The following is a 21,119-nucleotide window of genomic DNA, read 5'->3' as shown; positions in this document are numbered from 1 at the left end:
AGGACATGTCATAATGGGCTCAGATCATAGGAAGCCAGATTTTGGCTGGATAGCAAGAAAAACTTCTCAACTGTTAGAGCAGTACGACAATGGAACCAACGACCTTGGGAGGCAGGGAGCACTCCAACGCTGGAAAGGGGTTGGACTCAATGGCCTTAGAAGCCCATTCCAACTCCATTACTCTCTGCTTCTATTGTGTTTCACATTTCCAAATGACTCCCCCCCCATCTTTTCTAATCTGCCAACACATAGAATAAGATATGCTTCAGAAACTACAGTCTTAGGATGGAAGAAAATAGACCCATTATTTTCTCTCTGTGCATACGCGTTCTGCGTTGTCAAGTCAGGACCGACATAAAGCAACCCTAATAGGGCTTTCAAGTTAAGCGAGATATTTTAATGAGAGGTCTTACTGGTTCCACTTCCCCCAGTGAGTTTCCACGGCTGAGTGGGGATTCGAACCCTGTTCTCCAGAGTCCTAGAGTTCTTCACTCTATCCGCTACACATCACACTGGGAATATTTTCTATAGCTTATACTGCAGCTATGCACAGACCACATAAAGGAAAAAAAAGATCTAATATAGAGTAAAATTTAACACCCCCAAAGGCGGCCATCAGATTCAGGCTGAAACACGTCCGGTAATTTTTAAATTGAAAGAAAGCATTTGTTTTCTTATGTCCTGAGACTGCAGTGTCTCCTTCTGAATCAAGTTCATTGGATGTATATTCTGATGTATTTCTTTTGCTCCTTTTCCTAATACATAAAACAAGTCAGAATGAGCATCTTTGCCTGCCCCACTAGAGACGGAGGCTAATTTATTTATTAATCAAATGATTAAAGACCTTTATAAAATCAAAACAACCGTAGAGGTACCCCCTGAGGGAGACCATTTATTGGTGTGAGGATGCTGCTGGACTTTCAGCCTCTCAAAGACAGGATGATGAAGTGCAGGCTTGTATATGCAGAAGGTCTATCTGCTACGTCGGAAATGCCTACGACGCGGCACATTGTACGGGGGAGGGTGGGTGTCTTCCCGATCTTGCTGGACTACAACTCCCAACATTCCTCACCGGCTAGGATGGTTAGGACGCATGGGAAGTGTAGTCCCACCTCTGGTCAGCCAGGTTTTCTCCACCCCTTGGGTTTACGGGAATCACTCATGAAAGGAAGCCAAACAGCGGGATTTCAAAGATTTGAATTCTATGGGGTTAGTCCGTCCACCTGTCTCCCAAGGAGACTAGCCTGAGAGAACCCCCCTTCTTTTCTCCTGTGCTGGGTGGCCGGCTGGTGTTGGAACGGCATGGTGGCCCCCGCCTATGGAGAAACCAACCCAGCCTCTCAGGGTGGCTGCCTTGGCCCACGGAGCACGTGGCGACCATGGGCCAAACCAACACCACGCTGAAGATCAAGGAGCCAAGAGGTAAGGACTGGGGCTGGAGGTGGCCGAAGTCAAACACGCCGGTCCTGCCGCCAGCCTGCCATCAATGGAGAGCCTTGTCCTTTCCCACCCGCTGCGCTCCCGGAGTTCCCTTCTCCCGCAAGCGGAGGACAAAGGCCGGTATTGTCCGAAGCCTTGGGAAGGCAGGGAAAGCGAAGTCAGAAAAGGCAGCAGGCAGCAGAAAAGGACAATGGCTTTTGGAGCATCGTGGGCAGGTTAGTTTCTTAGCCAAACAGTGCACAGCTGGTCCGGGGCCTTCTGGAGCCTTCTCCCCGCTCCCACTGCCCGCCTTGCCTGTGGATGATCCTCTGAACGAACATATGGGGATGACACAGGACCTCTCTCTCTCTCTCTCTCTCTCACACACACACACACACACACACGTGTAAAGTATTCTGGATAGATCTAAGAGAAGGCAAAAGAAACGCCGCTGTTCATTTTACTTCCATGAGCCGATTCTGGAACTTTTTCACCTGCCCCGTCCCTCCCGCCTCTGACCGCATGTCTCTAGCCAAAGAACCGGCACCCCCACGTTCCTGGTGCTTTGACAAGAGTGACTTGTTCAGGAAGACTTCGAAGAGGTGGCGGCCACGGCAGCGTCACATGGCTGCAATCCCAAGGGAGGACAAAGCGGTCAAGATCAAGACCAGGACTCCGGACTGGTGCAACTGGGGTATCTTGAAACCTTTGCCCATGTCCCAGACCTATGGAAAACGAAAAAGAGAGAGAGAGAGAGAGATTTCAGCAGAACACAACACAAAGGATCCTGCCTGGTGGCCTGTGCTACAGCTGGCACACACTCCAGCGCACTCTGTGGGCAAACAACAGATGAAAAGCACAAGAATCGTAGTTTGGATCGTTGGATGATGCCAAAGGCTGTTCAAATCCACGTCAGCCTGACCAGTGGGTCTCCACTAGACGCGTGCACGACGTCAACAGGACACAAAAATAGTCACAATGGTTTAATCATCATCATCTTAGAACTGCTGGGCTGAAAGGGTCATCGAATCCAACCCCAGTCAGAGAGGACCAGCGGGATTCGAACTCCCAACCTTTGGCTCTGCAGCCAGAGGACAGTGTTCAGAGACCTTTATTCCACTCGCACGCACGCCAAGGTACCATCAACGAAAAATAAAATAATAGAAGGACTCTAAGCAAAGAACCCTCGGATAAAGTGGATTTTTTTTTGTTCACATCAAAGGGGGACCCGGATTCTTTTTACAGTGAAGAAAAAAAAAAAACAGGTAGAAAAACACTGATCTGGATCATGCTCTGCCAGGAGAGGAGAAACATGTATTAAATTTACCATGACTAAGAAAGGAAAAATGTAATTCACAGAGGATGGGTTTACCGAGGGCTGTTCTAAGGGCAGATTGGAAAGAAACTTAATTTTCATCCAAGTCATAGGCCCTTCAAGCTCCTACGGGGGGGAAAAATCTCAGAAGGCAGAGAAAGGAGGTTGGGCGCTGATGAAGAAGCTGGCCAGTGAATGAGGCTTGTGCGTACGGCTCCAGAAATGTGCACGAGGGTGCCCCTCTGTCTGAATCAAGATAGCTGTCTGATCTCACAAGGGTGCCTTAAGGATTGCTCTATTCATGCAGACAAAACATTCCTCACACCTCAAAATGCTGCTAACAGTAGGATTTGCACAGCTGATACATTCAAGGCATTGGTACATGCACTGGTCATTTCCCCCCCCCCCCCAGACTGACTACTGCAATGCCTTCTACATGGGGCTTCCCTTGAGGCTGATCCAGAGGCTGCAGCAGATCCAGAATGCAGGGGCCAGACTGATGGCTGGAACCAGTAAATCTGATTACGTGTTTTATTTTAACTTGATGCCGTTTGATTTTACCTTGCTGTAAGCCACCCACAACAGTGCATGGACTACAGTTGAGGGCATATAAGACAAACAATCTGTGACCTTGGGGGGGGGGGGGAAGAAACCCGGGGGAAATGGTCCCTTTTGGGAAGTTTCACAAACCTGGTCGCCTGGAAAAAGCTGCTACTCGCCAGAAGTGACTAGGCGAGTACCTGCCTATAAGCCTGCTTGGAATACTACAAAGGTATTTCCGCATAGATAAGGAAGCTTAGCTCCTCTCCACGCACAACGTGCCAAGATATACGTGGAAGAGCATGGCATTGTGAGATTAAAGTGGTACTTTCCCTGAATCGGCCAAATCATTGCCACTTTCTCCTCCACTTGTTACGAAAGCCTCTTCAACGTCTCCCTAATAACGTATGAGGGCACATGGATGTGCACAGAAAACATCGGTTCTGCAACTCCAGTGCGCATCAGTAAGTATGCCTCTCTCCTCCCCACCCCGAGTGAAAAGCGCTGATATACTGTGTTCCTGCACAAACAAGAAGGGCCTCCAGATTTCATTTTCTGAACCCTGCTCCCCACCCTATAAAAAAAGCAGTAGGAAATGAAGGGGAAGCGACGCACGCCGTCGAGAGCTAGAAGGAATGGAAGATGCTCATTCGAAGAGGCACGAGATGCCTAGGAGACTCGCTATGGAGTCAGTGCTCGGCCTTTACAATTTTCTTTCTAAAGAGACACCCACGTACACAGTCCACACTTCTCCAGGGGAGAATGTCTCTCCCTGATCTCACCCCCCCCCCCGGGGGCCAGCGGCAAAGTCAGTGGCTTTCAAGGGAATGTGACTGAGCTCCAGAAGGGAGCATTCAGAACGAGTTCATTTATTTCTTTATCTTTTTTTTTTTTAATAAAAAGGGCAAACATAAAAGGCTGACAGATGTAATTGCTTTGAAAAGTGCCAGCTCGCAGCACAAAGAATGGCAGTGAAGGTTATAGATATGGGAGACGATTACTGTTTCCTCCCGGCAGGCGAAACCCCTTTGCCCCTTTCTCTCCATGCGTCGAGGGCCAGCTCAAAAAGTGGCATCGCTTGGATGGGTCTGTGAGCCAACTGGAGATAAAAATGCATGCAATCTTGTTTTTCTGATCTCCTCCGGCCTGAAACTAACCGGGCTGTCCTTTACGTCCTGGATTTCTCGGGTTTCAAAGGAATTCCCCGGAGGGCGTACTTACCAGGTGCCGGATTCCGTTCCAGGTATGGTAGGTCAAAGGAAAAGCCAAGGTGAACTTTGCAGCGTAGATGAGAGCCGGATTCAGGTGTAAGGACCGGACGAACTCCAGGTAGTCCTCAAAGTGCCCGGGAAGGACCAGAGCACTTAAGCCAAAGAGCGACACCGCTGAAGGGAAAAAAAAACACATACAGTACTTAGTCATTTACGTCTCCCCATCGCCAAGAAGCTAACTTCGGCACAACCAACCCCTTCCCGAAAATTCAAGCCCTATTGCCCAGATGTGAACTTCCGACCACCATGAAGGGTCACTGCCTGCACGACCATGGCTACTGCGTCTTCTAAGTTCATTGTTGTCGCTTAGTCGTTAAGTCGTGTCCGACTCTTCATGACCCCATGGACCAGAGCATGCCAGGCCCTCCCGTCTTCCACTGCCTCCCAGAGTTGGATCAAATTCATTCATGTTGGTCGCTTCGATGACACTGTCCAACCATCTCATACTCTGTCGTCCCCTTCTCCTCTTGCCTTCACACTTTCCCAACATCAGCGTCTTTTCCAGGGAGTCTTCTCTTCTCATGAGATGGCCAAAGTACTGGAGCCTCAGCTTCAGGATCTGTCCTTCCAGGGAGCACTCAGGGTTGGTTTCCTTCAGAATTGGTAGGTTCGTTCTCCTTGCAGTCCGGGGGACTCTCAAGAGTCTCCTCCGGCACCACAATTCAAAGGCATCTAAGTTCATTACCAGGTGTTTGTATGGAACTGTCGATTCCATTTCCCATCCCCCCTTGGTTCTTTTCCTACCCCTGCAGAACACATACTGTATATAAACCTGCCAATGTTTAAGCCTTAAAGGTGCCACAGTGCTTCCGTTTCTGTCCTTGTTGATTTAATTCGATTGTCTGAGTGCATCAGGCTAAACGCCGCCACTTAAAAAGCACATAATAACAAGCAGCACTCAAGCCACCCAGGTTTGTGCTTCAACATCACACCAACCCTGCTGTCTAAGACATCTGGAAAATATGCTTCCCAGGGAAGGATATGTCGGCTAGCCGTCAAGAGCAGCTCAGCCGGACACAGACACCCAAGCTGACATGCACCGCAGCCGGGGGAGCGGGGAGGAGAAAGGTTCGCACGCAACAAGACAGCTTGATCTGAGCACCGTGCCAGCTGGATGAGACACCACCAAGTCTTCCTCTGTCACTTCCAGGCCGCGAGCTTCTTGGCTTCCCTTTTTCCAGACAGTGCTGCCAGGAAGGATGGCAGGGGTGGCGAGGAAGGATGAGCGCGCTGAACAAGAGCGGAGCCAAGTTGTCGTGAGCTCTTTTCCCTCCCCACCGAACCATCCAAAGTTCAGGAGAGTGGCCCTTAAATGCCCCGCCGTCTGTCACCCTGGCTGGAGAAGCCTCGGACAGGCCAAAGTGGCCATCGGTCGCGCCACCCGGCCACGTCTTGCTACGTTTCGTGCCGCTTTGACGTCTGCCCTGCACGCGGGTGGAATTAACTAAAGGATTCTCTGTCCCTCTGATCTTCCTCAGCTGCCTGACAGCAAGGTGGTGAAGTCCTCCATTCAACACCCCCCCCCAACGAAACAAAATGAAAAGCGGAATTGTGCGGTGTTATCAACAAATAAACCCAATTACAGAAGGCCAACGGCGCCTTGTTTCTCACGCGGCCCCACCCCAGAGGCTTCTGGAAAGCTCGAGGAAGGCATGAAGTCAACACACGCCATCAAAAATGGCTTTCTGTCCTCTGATTCCAGTACTTAAAGGTTATGTTTCTCATGGGCATATACTAACAGCTTTAAAGTTGGCCGTCATCTTTTCTGGAACATCAACCTATTGTTACAAACTAGATGCACCTCTGAAAGCCAATCCAGGCTCCAAACCCATGGTGTGTTGTTTGTGAGTACACCACGCAGGGGTTCAGAAGGATTGAAAGCCTATTCAAGCATGATTGTATCTCGTGGTGTCAATGTGGTCCAGGGGAAGCACCCAGAAGCACCAGCCCATCATCACTCCCTCCAGGAAAACCACGATGAGCTTGAAGAGGAGCGACCCCTTTTCACATGCATGCTCTACACATGAGTAAGAACCCCCAGTTTTCACCCTGCAGAGATTAGGGGGGGGGGAACCTCTCCCCTTCAGCCATCATGCCACTCATGGGTAACGAGGGATAAGTAATGACGAAACAGAGTCTTGCTTTCTATTTACAGTGGTGCCTCGCTTAACGATTGCTTCGTACAACGAAAAATTCACTTAACAATGGCTTTTTCGGAGCGATCTTGCGCTTCACTTAACGATTTTCCCTATGAGCGATTTTCGCTTAACGATTTCGGGACCATGCTTCACTTAACGATGACAGTTTTAGGTCCCTTGTTTCGCTTAACTTTTTTTTACAGCCCCGTTTTTGCTATTTTTAAAATATTCTAAAATGTTTAAAATGTTTAAAATGCTTGGAATCGTTAGTGCACCTAATAAAACCTTCATTAACTTAATTTGACTTTGTTCTGAGTCTTTTTGAATTTTTTGTGAATTTTTTCCCCCATTGAAATAGGCTTCAATGCATTTCAATGGGTTTCGCTTAACATTTTTTCCTATGGGGATTTTCGCTTAAGGATGGTAATCCGTTCCAATTGGAACGGATTATCCGGTTTTCAATGCATCTCTATGGGAAATGGTGTTTCGCTTAACAATGTTTTCACATAGCGATTTTTTTTTGGAAGCAATTAAAATCGTTAAGCGAGGCACCACTGTATATGCATTCTGAGGCTGCTTAATTAGAAACACAAGTTGCTCCAAGGACCGAGGCTACTCAAGAATGCAGGCTGGGGTTGCCATCATCAAATGCTCCATCTAAACCGAGAAAAGCGCTTCCCTGCAAGGAGCAGGATAGTACCTGAGGGAAAACTGGCGCCTTGATAGTTTTTCTTCCTGCTGCCCTAGCGTTCTGCTTGCCAGGAATTCTTCCAAGGTGGTGCACAACCGAGCCCTTACGATCTGAACCAGTACCATTTTGTATACAACCGCATGGTTTTTAATCTGTCAAAGCCACCAGCTGTTTCAAAGGTCTATTTAATCCCAGAGGTTTTAAAGACAGATCTCTTCCCTCCACCCCCCGGCTCGGCAAATTACAAGAGTGTTTTAAAGATCTGTGCTTTTAGAAGTGTGTGTTCCTAAGTGCCTCCTACTTCTTCCACTTTTGCATAAAACTTTAAAGCGTTCCCTCTTGTTTCCAGCGTTCCAGAGCGCTGGTACTTTTGCAATCAAAACGGCACCCACACTTGAGACACAAGTACAAGCAGACTTAGCAAAAATCTATAGAGGGGGGAAAAACACCCTTTATAGGAGGCAGGAAAATGATGGTTAAAAAAAAATCCTCACGAACTGAGTGTTCTGAATTCTTGCGGGATGCTGATAGTTAAGGAGGGAGAATGAAAAGAAGGTGGGAAGGAAAATCCACGGCATTATCTCGGAGAAAAGCATAACTGACTGACACATAAAATAGGAACACTACCTACTACAGTATTAGTGCTGCCTTAACACCAGTAGTGTCGTCCTTATTGCTCTTGATTTTTAAGATTTTACACCATATGTATTCCATCCCAATTCTTAACTAATCTGTTTGATCACAATAAAGGAATCAGTCAATCAATGCTATTCTGAAGATCCAATTTCTTCGCTATGGATTAATTAAAGCATTCCAGAAGGGGGGCTTGTCCTGTCCTTGCAAGGTTCCAGAATCCAAGTTTTTCTGTCAGTCTGTGTGAATAATTATCCCTGACCAGCCAGGCATTTGGTGGTCTAATTTGGCTTTTTTAATATAAAGACCTTCATGAAGCTGAAGGTAGTAGTGCTTGAGGATAAAACGGAGAAAAAAAGGGCAACGCACCCAAGCTCATTGCGACTCCAGTACCGCGATGGGAAATGGACATCATCATAGGCAAGGACCATCTGAAAGAAAAAGGAAGCGGCGTCATTGAAGACCGAGGGAACGGTTGCATCCCTAAGTCATCACAGATGCTGCATATACATCTATCACAGAATCATGGCGTTGGAAGGGGCCTCTGAGGTCATCAAGTCCAACCCCCTTGCTTAACGCAGAAACACAAATCAAAGCAGATCTGACAGAGGGTTGTCCAATTTTCTCTTGAAGGCCTCCATCGTTGGAGCGCTCCTCACCTCCCGAGGTCACTGGCTCCCTTGTCGTACTGCTCTAACAGTTAAGAAGTTTTTCCTGAACTTCAGCCTGCATCTGGCTTCCTGTCGCTTGAGCCCATCATGACGTGTCCTGAACTCTGGGATGATAGAGAACAGATCCTGCCCCTCCTCTGTAGGACTACCTCTCGAGTATTTGAAAAGTGCAATCCTATCTCCCCACAGTCTTCTTTTCTCAAGGCTAAACATCTCTACTTCTCTCTGTGTGTATTTTTTTTTGTGTCACAACTTGTCTCTCTCTCAATAATTGGGACAGGAAAACAAACAGAGAGAGTGATCTTGCTCCTATGCTTCCATATCCATCCGGTCGGCTGCCGTGGCAGCAGAGTGGTGAGCTAGGCTGGCCTTTGATCTGATCAACAAGGCCCCTTTAATCTTCTTAAATTTAAAAAAAAAAGATGCAGGGGGGGGAAAGGGGTGGAGGAAGAGAACTGACCGACCGACCACCCGAGCCCTAGCAGAAATGGCCAAAATGGCCTTGGCAGGGATGATGGGGCCAGCTAGCTAGAATTATGCAAGGAATCCAGCCCAAAGGGGGTGTGGGAAGAAGGGACCGAGGAATCCGTGGAGGTGGCTGAGAAATGACATTGCCCAAAGGGTAGGACTCTGGGGCGGCTGCGCGTGCGGTGGAAGAAAGAGCAACAGCTTGAAAAAGAAAGGACTGAAGGGGAGAGAGAGGTCCTTGCACTGCCTTGAACACAGTCTGAGCTGCAAGTCCTACTGAGAAATCCCCAGGGTGGGCGCTCAGAATGTCACGCGTCCACATCCACGTTGCAATTTTGTGTGGTGTGTCGCGGTTTGAATGGGGGGGGGAGTTCAGATTCTGACTCAACCACGACGCTTTGGGCTGGATGTGACCAACCAGCCTAATCAATGACTAGCAAGACCATAAGATACTTTTTAAAATCCTGCCTTCACCCTGCCGTGTTCACTGTATTTTACAGGGGCATAAAACGTTATCCTCTCCCACTCAAAACCCTCTCTCTCCCCTTCTCCCACGGCACAGCAGAAAGGCACTAGGCAGCTAACCTGGTTTCTTCCTCCTCTGCTTAATGGATTTTCTCAACAATAGGAAAATCCTTTAAAGGGAAAAAGGCAGAAGAGCGGCACAATGCTGTCTTATTGTTCATGTCAGCAGCTTTCCATTTGGAACTGCCCGGCACTAATGATGATGATGATGTTCTTAACCTCTATCAAAACCACTCTGCATCTCTCTGGGAGAAATACAAGAAAGAAACAAAACTAACTTGTGAATAAATAAAAAGTTGTAAAACATCTCACTCTCCATTCAAGCATCTCAAAGCAACAAGAAACATTCTGCTCTTCTCTGATAAGATGCCCTTACTGGTAGATGGTGACATGGGGGGACAGAGGGCGGTTTGACCGGGTGTTCTTCTCCCAAAACCGGGCCATTTCCTCTTTTGCTGTTGTCGCCATGGGGACCACACTGGAAAATAAAACAAAGCACAGAAGTTGGAAATCACACACAAATGTCTGATGGTATCAAGTGGACGTGAAACTGGAATTTTTATTTTCTGGTTATTTATTTTAGAATAAAGACTGTGTCTTCATGGGGGACAAAAATCCCACAGATTCTTAAGGGGGCACACATAAATGTTTGATGTTTATGGAAGCAAGGAAGGTAGCCTTAAACAGTGCCGTAAAATCAAGAAAAGTGACCAGGATGGGTTCACAAATCTGAAAAATAGAACTGTTCCTAAAAGCCAGGGCAAATTAGTAAAGTTTTAATCAGGCACTGAAAAGAACCCAGTGCTGGCACCAAGTATTTTTTTCACTGGAAGGTGCCCCCAAAGTCAGGAGGCCAACACAGAGAAGGCCCTGTCTTTTGCATGTGACATAATGTATTTCCTTTCACATGATCCCCTGGTTATAACAGCTCCACCGGCTGCTGATCTGTCCCCGGGCACAATTCAAAATGCTGCTCCTAAAGCCTAAACGGCTTGGGTCCAAGCGATCTCTAGATCCCCGTCTTCCCTTTACTAGCCTGCTCAAGTGTAAAGATCATCGAGAGAGTCTTTTCTCCATAATAAGATTATTGAACACTATCTTTCCCCCGCTCCTCTTTATTAACTGCTAATATTTTAGCTGCATTAAGCAGGGACGTTAGGGCTGAGATTGGGAAGTACTACAGTAGCCTGCAGGGATGGCCAGAGAGTCAAGAAGGTGTCCCACTCAAGGTTTTCTCCACCTCTAGTGAAACATGCTGAGAACTGAATCTGGGATGTTCTGCCTACAAACCTCCAAGCTACTGGCCCTTTCCCTGCCTGGGCCAAAACAGACGACTGAGTCTAAGGATAAAAATTCAGAAAGCACCTCCCGTTCCTTTCAGATGAACAGATTTGTTTTGGCCTGTGTTTTTGTGGGTTATAATCTATTAGCTCGGAGGCATGGAGTTACAACAGGAAGGCTCTGAGTGCGTACATGTATGATAAAAGAATGGAGACAGAGTGAAAGCGGATATAGAAAAACAACAATTATATTATTGAAACAGGCTACAGAATTAGTACAAACGCCCTGGCAATAAACGGAGCTGATCACAGCTTCTGTTGATACAACATTTAATTGCAATCATTTCGGTAATAAATTCAACAAAATACAGGGATGGGCCACCAATTTCATAGAACTATAAAAACACACACGTTGTTATATGCTATCAAGTCAGCTCCGATTTATGGCAACGCTATGAAGGAGCCATCTACAAAATGTCCTTTTCCTCAAGGGCCCTGCTCAGCTCTTATAAACAAAAGCTTGTGGCTTCCTTTAGGCAGTCAGTCCATCTTGTATCTGGCCTTCCTCTTTCCCTGCTGCCTTCCACCGTTCCCAGCACGATGGGCTTTTCCAGAGAATCCTGCCTTGTCATGATGTGCCCAAAGTAGCCTCAGGTTTTTTTTTGCCTCCAATTCAGGCTTGATTTGAAAATTTGTAGAGGATAATGCTATCAGCAGCTGCCATCCATGAAGAAGATATCCCACCTCCAGGCTCAGAGGCAACATTTTTCATACTGCGAGTTGCTCCCGCAGTAGGAGAAGAAGCGGCTGAACCAAGCCATCCCAGTCTCCTGACAGAACACCCTTTGATTTACAGATCCTCTACTCCCTACAAGAAAAACCCGCCTGGGATTTTAAGCACCAACCATAAAATTAACACCCATCTTCGCACATCTTAATGACCTGTGAATTATCAGGGAGGGAAGGGACAATAAAAGTGACAAGAGGAGGACATTTTGCAAAGATGGTAGGAGGGAGGAGAATGAAAAAAAAAACACTCTATTACTATCAGGAAACTTACTGTCGCGTGGAAAGTCCTGGACCAAGACGAAAGCAAAGGCAACGTCGGCCTGTTAATCTGAAAAACCAAACGAGAGGGGTGTGTTTGATTGATGCTGGCAGACTCGTTCATGCCCTCCGAAACGAATACAATGGGGAGCCTTGGAGAAACTTTCCCAGGCTCCCTGTCTGCAAATCGTTCCTAAGAGTGGTCCCCAGAATCTCAGATTGGTTACACCAGGGGAAGAAAACGTTTGAATTGAGTTTAGCATGTTTTAAATCATTTTTTTAAAAGGTGACTACACAATGCACATGGAAAGGTGGACTGTTTTGACAGGGAATCGTGTTATTCTGATCGGAAAGGAGATATTTTAATCTTCTGCCAGAGGGTCATTTATATCAACTCAGATGTCAAATCAAATTTATCTTGAATTGTTCTGGCAGGCGTGAAAGCCTGTGTCAGTGTAAATTGTGTTATGTGAGGTTTGCTATTCACTGGTGTGTCTTTTTCTCCATCCACTGTATGTGTATATGTCTTCCTGTGCAAACCAAGACGTGTAGATCTAGTCAAAATGTCTGGCCAGTTTCAGCCCCTACCTTTCCCTCCTTCACAAGTCTAGTCAATTTCAGCCCCATATTTGCAAATTTGATCAGTTTACGTCCTGGCTTCGTATCTGCTTCCTTTGCCAGTCCGCCAGCCCCAGCTGAGTGTCTTCTGCCTTTGCAAGCCTCATCAAGTTTTCCCCCCCTCTATCTGTCATTCTGTTCTAGCGCTATTTCAGATTGCAACACACACAATAACAACAGAGCAGCAGGTGGCTAGTGGCTGTGAGAGGCTAGCCAGCATGAAGGCAACAATTCCGGAAGTCCGAGGATCTCTCTCCGTGGATACACCACACTACTATTTGAAAATGGATTAAAAGTTTTTGCACACGGACCCAAAACCGCGTGACTACCATGACTTTAAACCAAATTCAAAACCCCGCGATCCCTCGCCCAATTTATTTCAACCGTGTAACCGCAGTTGTTTAATCTCCTTGCAACCGTCCTGTGCAATCGCTACAGTCTGCCACCCAGATGCAAGGCACCACCTCAAAAGCTGAAATAGTGACCTTCCTCGACTTGACCTTTTTCTGAACTGATAGTGTTCATCTCTCTTCCTCCTCTGGGACTAAGAGAGATTTCATCAGTAAAGAAACTCAAACGACCCAGGACAACCGGCCTGCCTCTCCTTGAGTAATCTGAACTGATTAAGGAGATTACTTCAAAATTAATCCTACAGGATTAGCAGGTTTACTTTTCAATACATGCAGAGACGGGCTTTCCTAACTCAGCCCAGCTGTTAAATATTGGCCGAGAGTCTTGTCTTTCAGCCTAGAAGTCTCTGGTGTGAATCTAAGCCTAATAACCCTGTGGGCACCTTCCATCTTGAGAGAGAGGCAGCGCCAGATAACCCGACAGAGTTGGACTGCTAAAACGAAACATAGAGGATTATTATTCAGATTTCCCTTTGATATCAGTCAGGGCAGGCTAGTACTGATCCATCAGTAAAAAAAAAATTACAAACATAATGGACAAAAAGCTCTCTGAGCCTTCACAAAGCACTCTATTAAATTATTATGCTCACTTCTATTTATCCTGCCCTTTCTCTAAGAGGTTCAGACAGCTTACATCATCTCTTTCCCACTTTACTCTTTTTTTTTAAAAAAAAAAGCACCCCTGCAAGGCAGGTCACACGGAAGAGCAACAACTGGCCTATGGTTATCTACAGAGCTTTGCAGCTGAATTAAGAGCTGAAGATGGGTTTCAAAGGCCACTGCTAGTCAGACGTGCTTAGAAATAGACAAGAGGGCAGATCTCCAGCGACGGCTGAGCTGTAGCTTTCATCCGTTCTAGCCAGCCTAGCTCATGGTGAAGGAGGATGGAAGCGAGAATCCATATGGAGGGGCTACGCTTTCCACATCGCTGCTTTAGCTGAAATAACACAGCAGCTTTAGATGAGCCATTTGGTATGCTACTGTTCCCCCCCCCCTCTAAAATAAACGCTGAAGTGAAGTGAAACCAGGAACTTGCTCAGCGCAGTGGTTAAACTGTGCTCACAACCTGGGGTTCAATACTCAGCCTTCTATCCTTCCAAGGTCGGTAAAATGAGTACCCAGCTTGCTGGGGGGGGGCAATCTGTACCCTGCATAATTAACTTGTATACCAGGAGGCTAACAAAGCACAAGGTTGGAGGGGGGGAGGCAATTTCAGAGCTCCGGCCCCCTCCGTCCACCGGCCTGGCCTTCATTTCCCCCCTCTTTCTCCTACCGTAACTCTTTTAACCCTCCTCTTGTTTGGCTCCCTCTTCAGTGCTGGGTACTGCTGGCAGGGCCACATGTTGAAGCAGCTGGTGGGCTTCGGGACCCCGGCCCCCCTTCCACACCAACGCCTCCCCCTTCACAGCTGCTGTTGTTTCCCTCTTGAAAAAATAAATAAAACATCCCCCGAAAATAAGCCCCAATGCAGTTTTTTTAAAAGCAAAAATTAATAGAAGACACTGTCTTATTTTTGGGGGGAAACATGGTAAGTTGTTTTCTCCTATAAACCCAGCTAGCCCTAAGGAGGACACGGGGGCTGGAGAGGCAGGTGGCTCTAGGCCAACCTTGGGTCCCCAGATGTTCTTGAACTACAACTCCCAGAAATCCTGGTCAGCACAGCGAATGGCGAAAAGGCTTCTGGGAGTTGTAGTCCAAGAACATCTGGGTGACCCAAGTTCGGGAATCACTGCTTTAGGGCTGTTCAAATTAACTGCCTTCACTATTTCCCCTTAGTTTTTTAGACCGTGCTCTCTACGAGATTCTGCAGCCATTTATATAGTGAACAAGGAAGAAAGCCAGTCCCCACAGACTTCCCATCTAAAGGACACGACATGAAAGGAAAAAAAGGATGAGGAGGGAAGAGGAAAATAAATACATGTAGGAACCAATTCCTGAAAAGTTCCACAGCTCTAAACCACCAATAAACCCTGGGAGACAACACACAAGGCAACACATCTACTCAGAAGTAAGTGCATCTTATTCTGATATAAGTAGGCAATGCACTTCAGTCTTAAAATTATGCAATTTTAAATCCCGTATGAACCATATCTTGGCGTAACATGGGAAGCAAGTCAAGACCAGGTTGATATTTGTTTTCTTCTGGTTTGTGGAAGGATTTTATCACTCAGATAGAACGAGAGAGATTGCAGATTTTGAAGGAAACGAGCGAGCGAACTGTGTTCATTACGTCAGTCTAGAAGCTGCCTGGCTGAGAATATCAATGCTGGTTATCCCCGCTCCAGCCTGAAAGCATCTCTGTCTCACAGTTCATCTTCTACGCTCACTAAACATAAACCACTAAGGGTGGTTGATAGCCTAGCCCCCCAGAGGGGGGGAATCTGTCAAGGAAAAGAAAGTTGTTATTTCTTGCTCCCTGGAACCTGAAAAATAAAAAGGCTTTGGTGGTAAGGTGGGGCGGGCAAGAAGGGAAGAAAGAGGACTCCTAAACTGCCCTCCATTTTACTCTTTTATGAAAATCATTTATGAGGAAAGCTAGCAGAAGCGACAGGATCATATTACAGCTGGGTAAGCATCCGATCTCTGTCATCAGCTGAGACTGTGGGCAGGGGAAGAATTGAGGGCTTCAGTTTTTTTTTTTTTTTAAATCATTATTATTGCGCGAACACACAGACCCAGCAGGTATGGAAGTTCTTTTGGACCGATCCCGTCAAGCTGACATTCAAAGGTGACCCCAACCACACAGAAACAAAGACGTTTACAAGCCAGCCTGTCACGGCTTGAAAAAGAGATGTGGGCTGGAATCTACTTCATCTGAAGAACAGACTGGTGTGAGGGTAGAGGCCACAGAACAAAGGAGCTGCATTTCAGTTTCCAACTGCCTCCAACATTCCCCGCCACCTCTCCCGCCTGTCTTGCCCAGATCTATCTTCTCCCAAAGTCCAGAGAAAGTTTTCGGAGAAAGCGGAGGTTGAGGATAATTAAATGGGGACAAGGAAGAGGAGGAGAGGAAGGGGGAAAAAAGTTGGCTACTACCCAGAATCGGGGCAGAAGTTAGCCGACAGCCTAAATCTAAGCAAGCGTGACTTGAAAAGAAGCAGCGAGAGGCTAGAGAAGAATTTCCACGGCTGTGCCTTTCGGCAGGCAGCAAATTCTAGAAGTTTAACCTTGCGCTGTGCAATGAAGGAGTTTTGTAGAACAGTGGTTAAACTGCAATACTGCAGCCAAGACTGCTCACGATTTGAGTTTGATTCCAAGGGGCTCAAATCTTAAAGCTTGACTTCCATCCTTCCAAGGTTGGTAAATTGAGTACTCAGTTTGGGAGAGGGGGAGGCAATATGTAGCCTATATAATTAAATTGTAAACCACACACAGAGTGCTTGAAGCACAATGGGGCAGCATATAAGCGGCACGCTTTGCACTTTTCCCTTTTGGTCAGCCTCAAAATGTACCACCAGTTAGTCCACTGATTTATCCGGAGGCTCTAACTGGTTGTGCTGCTATTGACTATTAAGGCTGAAATTGACTAACACTGAGAAGAACTGAAGAATGAAGGAAATGAGCCAGGTAAGGCTTGTAATCAGATTATTGTTGAGTCACCTTTTGCATTTTACATGCCACCAATCACTCTATCCACGAAACCAGAACTCACCATGATCAAAGTCCACTTTTTCTGCGCACGTTCTTTCTGTGCTTACAGGCATTTGTTATGTTTACCATGTACCGTAATTTGGTGGACTAAAGAGCTAATGTTCGATTTGTTTCCTTTCCCTAGCCTTGTTGGTGATCAACCTTCTAGTTTAAAGATAAGGCACAAGTTGCATATTTCATGCTAGGTACATGCTGATATAAGCTGTTTGTTTTACGACTGCTATACGCTGCTTTAAAAGATTCAGGAACATATACTGTATACACTTGTGGGCATACGCGCGTGCACACACACACTCATACAGTCTTGCACCTGAGGAAGGTGGAAACCTTGGCATTTTGCTTAAACACATTTTGTTAGTCACTCTTATAAGTGCATGTTTTAATTATTAATTTCATCCCTCAAATGGGAGCCAGAAAAAAAGTTAATTAAACTACTGTTGAGTTCCCATTATCCATCCATCCATCCATCCACCCACCCACCCACCCACCCACCTACCTAAACATATATTCATAATTACACACACATAGAAAGAAGTCCTTTCCCATTCCCTTCTTCTGGGTGTGCCCTAGGGTTATGCAGCCTGCCCAAGGCCACACAGGCTGGTTCTTCCTGGGTGAAAAGTAAGGAACTCAACTCTTGACCTTTCGCTCTGCAGCCAGATACCTATTCACTGGCATCCCAGAAGAGCCAGCCCGGGTGGCCTTGGGCAAGCTGCACAATCCCAGGGGACCTCACTCCAAAGAAGAAGGGAAAAGTGAATCACTTCTGAATATTCTCTACCTAGAAAACCCTGGAAAACTCCCTCATTCCAACCTTCTTTTAGTCTTTTCACCTCTCCCTTGCATTAAGTCAGAACTGACTTGACAACACTTGATGATGATATGTATATGTACACACACACTACATATACAGTACATATAGATGTGTGTGTGTGTATATAATATGTGTGTGTACACACACACTACACATACAGTACACAAATGTGTATATATATATATATATATATATATATATATATATATATATATATATATATATATATATACATACACACACATATATACACACACACACACACACACACATATATATATATATACACACATATACATATATATATACATATACACACACACACACAGTACATATATATATATATGTACACACACACTACACATACAGTACATACTGTATCACATACAGTGTGATTTTTCAGGATGCTCGTCATAGAAGCCCTACTCAAAAAATAAGCCCCAGTGAAGTTAAACTCCCCACCCTCCACCCTTGTGCAGCAACTAGAAGATGACAGGACTGTATTTGAATAAAATAAAATAAAATAAAAATAAAACAGTCCCTAATGCAGTTTTTTTTGGGGGAGGGAGCAAAATTTAACATAAGACCCTGTCTTATTTTTGGGGAAACATGGTGTGTGTGTGTATGTATATAGTAATTGTATATACAAACATATAGTGTGTGTGTATACACACAAACACGTATACACGCACTTGTACATACAGTATACACACATATACATACTGTGTGCGTGTATACTGTGTGTGCGTATACTGTATATATATGTGTGTGTGTATATATACTGTACATACATAAATACACATATACATATATACACACAGTATACAGCATATGTGTGTGCATGTCTATATGTATGTGTAAGAGAGTGTGTACGTAAATATGCACGCACCCCGACCTGTTCTCGGCCCCGAGGGGACCCAAAAACTCGCATTTCCCCCCCTCCCCAGACCCTCGCCCCATACATTTCCCGCAGGGACCGAAAAGAGACCGAAACCCCCCTCTCTTCCCGGCCTTCTCGTCCTCCCCAACCTCCCCTCTCGCTCTCTCCGGTCACCTCAACAAAGAAGCCGCCATCTTGTTCGCGCACGTCGCTCCGCCTCTCCAAAGCGGAAATGGGCGCGGGGAGAAAAAAACCACCCCTAGAGCGGCCTGCTGACGTCACTGCCCTACTTCCGTCGCCAGGGAAGGGAGGAAGGAGGCGTCCTATTTCAAGCCGTGGAGTAATAAAATAGCCAGTCTTTTTGTTTTTCATCACTCTCTTTCCCTTGCATGAGACTCTCTCAAATATCTGGAGAAGGATCCTTGAGAACGAGAAAAAACTGGCCTGTTTTAAATCAGTACATGGTTTAAATAATAATAATAGTAAGAATTTAAATAATAATAATATTGATAAGTGATCAGTAAATAAAGGCATTGCTCAACCTTGCTTGTGGATTTCCTGCAACGATTCCCATGTTTTTCTGTTTTCTCTCTCACACAAACACCTGGTTGTCACATTCTGTGTGTGTTGGAGGAAGTGAATACATTGGTGCCCCGCATAGCGACGATAATCCGTTCCAGAAAAATTGTCGCTATACGGATTCGTCGCTATGCGGGGAAAAAGCCCATAGGAATGCGTTAAAACCCATTTAATGTGTTCCTATGGGCAAAAAACTCACCGTTATGCGAAAATCCTCCATACGGCTGCTATTTTCGCTGCCCGGTAAGCGAGGAATGGGTGCGAAAACACAGCGGCTGGCCATTTTGGAACTGCCGATCAGCTGTTCTAAAAATTTCACTATGTGAAATTCGGTAAGCGAAACAGCTTACCGATCATCGCAAAGCAATGATTTACCATTAAAAACATTGCAATGTGATTGCTTTTGCGATCGCAAAAAATTGTCACTATGCGGATTTGTCGTTAAACGAAGTGCTCATTAAGCGAGGCACCACTGTAATCCTTAAATGCTCACACCCAAGTAAATCTGTTGGGCCTCTGAAGTGTATTTTTGCTTTTATTTTTTGTTTCACCTGCTGAAAAAAGGGACTACCTCGGTTACCTCAAAAAAACCTGAGTGTTCTTTTTCTATGAAGGAAATTCCTGTTGGTTTCCAGCAAGGTATACACACCTGGGATTTCTAGTTTCTTGATCTGGCCTGTTATGCGTTTGGGATCAATTCCTTCTTGAACTCCCAGGGACCATACACAGTGAGGGTTGGCTTGTAGCCCCTTCTGATTCTGCTTTCTTGATTCCTCTGCCCACGTGTAGAGCACCTTTAGCTTCCGTTCCCTTGCGCTGGGTATTCCTCAGCATGATATGAGTCCTTCGGTGTTGTGCCATTTATTTAGCTCAAAATCCTTAACAATTTTTAGCTAAACCCAAAGGTTACAAAAAGGGACGCAAGCTTTCACAATGCATAGGTCTCTTCATCAAGCAGATTAGTTAGTATCCTAAATATCAAATTTGCTATTTCACTTTTTAACTATCAGGTGTAGGCATCCTTCAGTTTTGAGAGACTATGGTATCGTGCTCTGAATAGAGGTCTTGGAACAGCATCTAGTGTGCCTGAGAAGGCCAATTCGAGAGTGACCATCCCTTCCACACGGAAGACAAATACAATCTGTCCCCTGTCCAGCTCCCTGATTTTGCTGGTTTTGGGTCTGCCTTTTGGCCTCGGCCTGCTGGACAAGGGTCTCTTCAAATTGGGAGAGGCCGTGATGCCCCGCCTGCCTCCAGGATGAACGCTCAGATGTCGAGGTTTCCCATCTGTTGAGGTCCATTCCTAAGGTTTTCAGATCCCGCTTGCAGATAATATCCTTGTATCGCAGCTGTGGTCTCCCTCTGGGGCGATTTCCCCGCACTAATTCTCCATACAGGAGATCTTTTGGAATCCGACCATCACCCATTCTCACGACATGCCTGAGCCAATGTAGATGTCACTGTATCAGTAATGTATACATGCTGAAAATTCCAGCTCATTCTAGGACTACTTTGTCCTGCCAGATGTCCTGCCGACTGTCAACAGTTGGCTGAATAGCTCGCTTGGGAGTTTGATTTCCTCTTTGGAGAAGAGCCGGCCTGGGTGGCCTTGGGCAAGCTGCACTGTCCCACGGCACCCCCTAGAGGAAGGGAAGGGTAAAGCACTTCTGTGTGTTCTCTACCCCAGAAAACCCTGGAAAGGGTTGCCATAGGTCATAATTGACTTGACAGGACATGATGATTATTATTTATCCATTGATAGTAGGGTTTCAGCCCTCTTACAGGAGTGCGATATCATTATTCTTTAAGCCTGCCTCGTTGACACTGCCCTTTCCTTTCCATGTCCTACACTGGGTTCAGCCGCTGCTGTGGGAGCACAAGACATCTCTATAAGCCACCCACTTTTCACTGTTCGGCTCAGCTAGAAAACAAAAGCGCTCTTTGTCGGCCCAAATGCGATCACGCCAGCCTTATGGAATGCTGTGTTGGCAAGAGCCGAGGCAGGATGGGAGGCAGATCCTGTGGACAGTGTGGTCCCCGAGCAAGGTTTGAAGGGATCTGAAAACTTGGGGCTCCGTCACTGGTTCTCCTTGCCTATTCTCCTTCTGAAAAGAAACATCTGAAAGCCAAAATAAGTCTCGTGGGTGTATTTGGGGTTATGGGCCATCA

General features: G+C 46.2%; 1 protein-coding gene across 2 annotated transcripts; it reads right to left on the bottom strand.

Moving 5' to 3' along the window:
- Window positions 1-778: 778 nt before the first annotated feature.
- SDHC (succinate dehydrogenase complex subunit C) lies at window positions 779-18,682 on the bottom strand. 2 transcript variants are annotated; one of them, XM_020797407.3, is made up of 6 exons: window positions 18,546-18,682; window positions 12,012-12,068; window positions 10,048-10,149; window positions 8,377-8,438; window positions 4,496-4,659; window positions 779-2,144 (listed from the first exon to the last, which is right to left on the bottom strand). In XM_020797407.3, exons 1-6 carry the CDS (start codon window positions 18,563-18,565, stop codon window positions 2,040-2,042), a joined length of 510 nt encoding a protein of 169 aa, XP_020653066.3. In that variant the 5' UTR covers window positions 18,566-18,682; the 3' UTR covers window positions 779-2,039. The 2 variants fall into 2 exon arrangements, with proteins under 2 accessions (XP_020653066.3, XP_078238058.1); XM_078381932.1 differs by lacking the exon at window positions 18,546-18,682 and adding an exon at window positions 14,300-14,476.
- Between the last annotated feature and the right edge of the window lie 2,437 nt (window positions 18,683-21,119).

This window comes from Pogona vitticeps, chromosome 15 (assembly GCF_051106095.1).
Source record: "Pogona vitticeps strain Pit_001003342236 chromosome 15, PviZW2.1, whole genome shotgun sequence".
Classification (NCBI taxonomy): domain Eukaryota; kingdom Metazoa; phylum Chordata; class Lepidosauria; order Squamata; family Agamidae; genus Pogona; species Pogona vitticeps.
Note: the sequence above shows the minus strand (reverse complement) of the source record. Positions and strands in the feature narration are given on the sequence as shown.